Source organism: Geospiza fortis, unplaced genomic scaffold (assembly GCF_000277835.1).
Source record: "Geospiza fortis unplaced genomic scaffold, GeoFor_1.0 scaffold171, whole genome shotgun sequence".
Taxonomy (NCBI): domain Eukaryota; kingdom Metazoa; phylum Chordata; class Aves; order Passeriformes; family Thraupidae; genus Geospiza; species Geospiza fortis.
The window spans coordinates 6,218,954-6,223,724 of NW_005054313.1; the positions used below are offsets into that span (position 1 = coordinate 6,218,954).

The 4,771-nt window shown below is 40.0% G+C and overlaps 1 protein-coding gene across 2 annotated transcripts in view; it reads right to left on the bottom strand.

The window, feature by feature from the left end:
• The window catches only part of NEDD4 (NEDD4 E3 ubiquitin protein ligase), a 50,637-nt gene that overhangs the window by 13,075 nt on the left and 32,791 nt on the right, over positions 1-4,771 (bottom strand). For both annotated transcript variants that reach the window (XM_005419666.2, XM_014306476.2), the window contains 6 exons: positions 4,666-4,771; positions 4,024-4,141; positions 3,717-3,884; positions 1,909-1,974; positions 1,209-1,328; positions 601-807 (listed from right to left, as the gene is read on the bottom strand). The exon at positions 4,666-4,771 is cut by the window's right edge and continues 61 nt beyond it. In XM_005419666.2, coding sequence (XP_005419723.1) covers positions 601-807; positions 1,209-1,328; positions 1,909-1,974; positions 3,717-3,884; positions 4,024-4,141; positions 4,666-4,771 — 785 coding nt within the window. The remainder of the gene's footprint in view (positions 1-600; positions 808-1,208; positions 1,329-1,908; positions 1,975-3,716; positions 3,885-4,023; positions 4,142-4,665) is intronic.

Here is a 4,771-nt window from a genome sequence, read left to right on the forward strand (position 1 = left end):
AGCCCATCTAGCAGCACCGCCAAGTGGCGTGCAGTGCCCCTCTGTGGAACTGCAGCTCTACAGTTCCCTCATCCATATAGCACTTGCACCTGCTCTGCTCTCCTAAGCATTCACAGAAATTTGTCTTGTGTCCCGTGATAAATTCAAGGTAATGGATTTCCTGTTGAAGGTATATTTACAGAACTCATTTCTGTGAACAGCTCCTATAAGCTACCACAGTTCTGCAATGTAATTTGGGAGGGGCTTATATCTGTGAAGCAGATTCTGGTTTTCCTCCTTCCAAGCTCAATTTTCAAGTACCAATAAATTAGTAAAATTGATAATCTTCTACTCATGACAAGTATTATAACTTGGCATTTTTATTACAGATCACTCAGACTCACACAGAATATTCTGGGTTGGAAGGGACCCACAAAGATCATGGAGTCCATCTCCATGGCCTGTACAGGACTGTTTATTAGCACCATGATCTGACTGCTCCTGAACAGACAGACCCAGCTATCTTGGCACTAAAGAAACATACGGAAGCTTGCTGAAAGCAGCCAAGTTTTGATTCAAGAGGAACTAGAATTTCAGTTCATGAGAACAGTTTTGCATTACCCATGTTGTAGTTTTGGTATTGTGGTCAATAAAGAACGGTCTCCCATTGGGTGCATGTCGGACTTCCCAGCCTTTAGGGAGAAATCCTTGCTCCATTTCAGGCTGCTGCTGAGAAGACTGTTGTGATGAATCACTTGATGTTGCTTGTGGCTGTCTTGCTACAGAAATACTTTGTGCAGCTGATGCCTGACTTGTTTCCGCAGCAATCTATGGTAAATGATCAAAAACATCCTATCAAATCAAAGCCCTGGAAAGCAGTATCTTTTTTTCTATTAACCCATATTTTGACTCATGAAAGCAGTTTCATAAAGCAAGTCCCTGACAGATTCCATGTTATCAACCACACTGACTAACACTCACTGATTGTGGTGAAGGCTTACAGAAGCTTTCCAGCCTCCTCAGTAAGCTACCACTCTCCAGAAGGGAGAGTGACTGCCATGAACATTACTGCTGCTAACTCTCCATGCAGTCTCTCAGCTATTTTATGTGGTACTTCACACTTTATGCCTTTCACATGTTCTATTTCAAAGCCATCCCCACTTCTATTACATGAGATGTTTAAAAGGTTCAATGAATACAAACATCAGTAAATTGAAGACAGGCAGTACCTGTACAACTGGTTTTATCCAGGTAGTGGTTCTAGAATTGTGATCTATATAATACGACCTTCCTTTTTCATCTTGTCGTTCTTCCCAGCCTGGGGGTAACCCAGATGAAGTAGGCAGTAACTAAATGTTAGTGATAACAGACAAAAAACAATTAAGGAAACAATGAAACTTACTGTGAAAAGGTTTTCCTCTGTCAATTTAAAACAACAAAACTATATTCTATTACTTTTATGAGCTGGATATAATAGATAAGAAGTATTTAAGTCCTTTCTGAATAGTATGAAATAACAGATTTTTATTTTTTTGTTTACACAAAATTCAAACTCCTCATGTTAAAGGATTCATTTATACACCTGGTTTATGCTGATCCAGCCTAGTACTTCTGGCTATGAGATCACAGTTTGCAGTGTCACCATAAAAGCATAATGGGATGTGATATTGCTTTTAATTAGAAGTAAACAATTAGAAGGCAAACCATTTGAAAAATGAAACTCACATCATCAGGGCAAGACTACTTCCTTCTGCAGGCTATGCATCAAGATAATGCTAAACAAAGCTGAAACATGGAAGCTTTACAGCTGAACTAGACCCATAACTGCCATTTTGTTAGGACAGCTGCTGGGCAAAGAAGGCCAAATCTCATTTGAAATGTCAGCAGCTAACACAGCTAAAAGCCTGTGTTTTTTGAAAAATGACTTACCACTGGATGTGCGGGCTGCTCTTCAAGTCTGTATGTCTGCAGACTACCTCTTCTGCTGGAATGGTTCTTGAAGGAGTGGAGAGGAATGACACATTAGCTATTACTGCAGCTTTAAGGATGGCAGCAAACAGTCAGCAATGGTTATCACACTTCAAGCTATTACAGTTTCCATCCTGAGCAAAGTGTGGTATTTGTTCTGAAACATTATTTAATATCGTATTTTTCAACCTCTTGTTTTAACAGCTAGAAACATCAAGTTCACAGAGTCTATTATAATCTTAGAATGATAGAGGCTTGTGAAAGTTCAGAGTACTCCACCAATAGATGTTCTGGCATGTAACACATTAACTACAAATAGTTACAGTACAATTGAGTTTACAGTATAGAAGTTTTTGTGTTAGTAAAGTCTGTGATAGAGCAGAGCTAACACAACTTTCCAGAGAGTAAATTAGGTCAATAATGAAAAGGTATGAGAGTCTGATATAATCAGTTTGAGAAGAGCAATTAAGTCCCTAGACTTTGCCTAAGTGTCCACCCTCCTGCCCACAGCCACATTTAGATCTCACTTCTACTTCATTAGATACCTGTATTTCATTTTGCTCCAGAATTTCCACAGCTATTTGAAGGATTTTTCCCTACCCACATACTACTGAAGTACTTCAAAGAAAAGACATTACTAACTTTTAAAGTTTTTTTGGTGGGGGAGTGGGGTGTAATGCAGGTGAAAAAAGGCAACACTGCCATTCTAGCTGACTCTTGCAAATAATTTGAACATCTGCTTCTTTCTTTGCTCAGGCCACCCAAGCAAGCTGAAATAACAGTTTCTTTGCTACCCACTGAATGCTGAACAGCAGAGCTCAAGTGAAGTCTCGTTACTCTCACTTGACTGTTTCCAGCAACACTAGCCATACATTTGTACAAACTCAGATAAACATTGTCAATTCCAAATTTGCATTTGGAAGGGCATTCTTAACATCACACAAACTAACGATTATTTTAATACCAAAATCTAACAGACTAGATGGCCTGGGTCACCTCTAAAGGCTTTCCTCAATGGACAGTGGATTTCTCACGTCACATATCAGGTTACAAGGCTGTTTGTGGAGCTCGGGTTTCACAGGACAGCTGAGCTTATTTAATTGCTTGCTACCACACCACCAAAAAGTCGAGTTTCACCCTGGCTACATGCTCCTGCTGTTTTCCCTCTGCTACTGTAGCATTTGTCAGACACCCTAGCATGCTGTTTCAGTTATTCAAACTGCAAAAGAGCAGCACTGGGGAAGAGAGAGTAGTTTTCTGCTGGGCTAGCAAGCTGAACAGCCTCATGCAGAGGTCTGGCAAGTTCCACAGCTGGCACAAGGGCTGTGGAACTCCAAGCTCCCTGTTTTGCTGCTAAGGAAGCAGCAGGTTTACACAACCCAATCATAAAACCTTATCCCAATATTCAGAATGAAAAATGGTCAATCTTAGAACTTTTTCTAATTGGAAAAGTAACTCACATAGCACAACTCCCTTAGAAATAAGCTTTTAAGAAACAGATTTTTTCATTCGTAGTTTTCAGCGCTCTATAACACTAGGCTAAGAGGTAGATTTACAGACTGAAAAATAGTTCACACAAATCTGTTTTAACCTCAGGCAGAATTCCATATAAGCAAAGCAGAGAGGAAGAAAATGCTTGCTTAGATGGGATTCTACAGCAAGAAGACTATTCTTAAAGTGTGTGCATTTGAGATGAAATTAAAAATATAATTCCTAAATAAAGGATTTATGGATCTAATTCTATCAAAACAAGTAGAAAAATAATTTACAGTGCAGGCTGTTGACTGGCCAGTAGCTGGACTTCCAGAGGTAGTAAGTCTGTTACTCAATTCTTCTGCAAGATGACTCTGTATATCACAGCTGCTCTGCGAGAGAGGTATTTGAACATTCTGATTGCTGTACATTGTTGCCTCATCTTCAGTTATAATTTCCCAGCTCTTTAAAAGGAAAACAAAGGGAAAACATTTTTGAAAGTAGTTGCAAGTTACAATTATTTAAGACAAGCTTTCTGAGTAGGCTAGATTAAAACCACCAGTTGCATTTCAGAAAGACATCAGTTGAGCTGTATTGTTTTACCTCAGGGGAATCTCTGTTGTCGGTGCTCTCCGTATCCTCGGATATCTGTCGCCGGTGAGTGAACACGTGCTGCGCCTCCAGCTGCACACTGCCGAGGTCTGCAACAGCCACGCTGTCCCTGCAGGGGCAGGGTGGGACAAGTCAGCTCACAGCAGCCTGAGTTTATCTTTCAACAGTAAGCCAGGCTAACAGCAAAAATATACATCACAGTCATTCTGGCAGAAGAAAAAGAAACAGTCTGGACTATATAAATTAATGTAAACTGTTTAAGATGAATAAGCATTTATGTCAATGTGAACTGCAAGCTAAAGAAACAGGCAGCATTCCGGGGTGGGGGGAAAACCAAAAAAAAAAAAAGGCCCTGATGGAAGGAAGAAAACAGGTTGAAAACTGAAAAATCATTTATCTTCCATTCCTATAGTTGTTATTTCTCCAGCTACAACCAGTTTCTATTTGAACACATACTTCCAGAGCACAGTACAGTCAAAATGCTCACTAGCCAGTGACCACTGCATGAGGGCTTCCAAGTGAAGTGAGGTAAAGCTCTCTACTAATTTTCAAGCTGTTCATATTTTATTTCTCCTTGCTTTCAATGTAACTAGGGTGAATATAAGACTAGAATTTGCAGACTCAGAGACTTACTGTGCAGTTGGTCTTTTCCACTGTGTTCTTCTGAATTCATGATTGACATAGTAGGTCCTGCCGAGGATGTCTTGTCTTTCTTCCCAGCCTGAAGGCACTGGAGGAG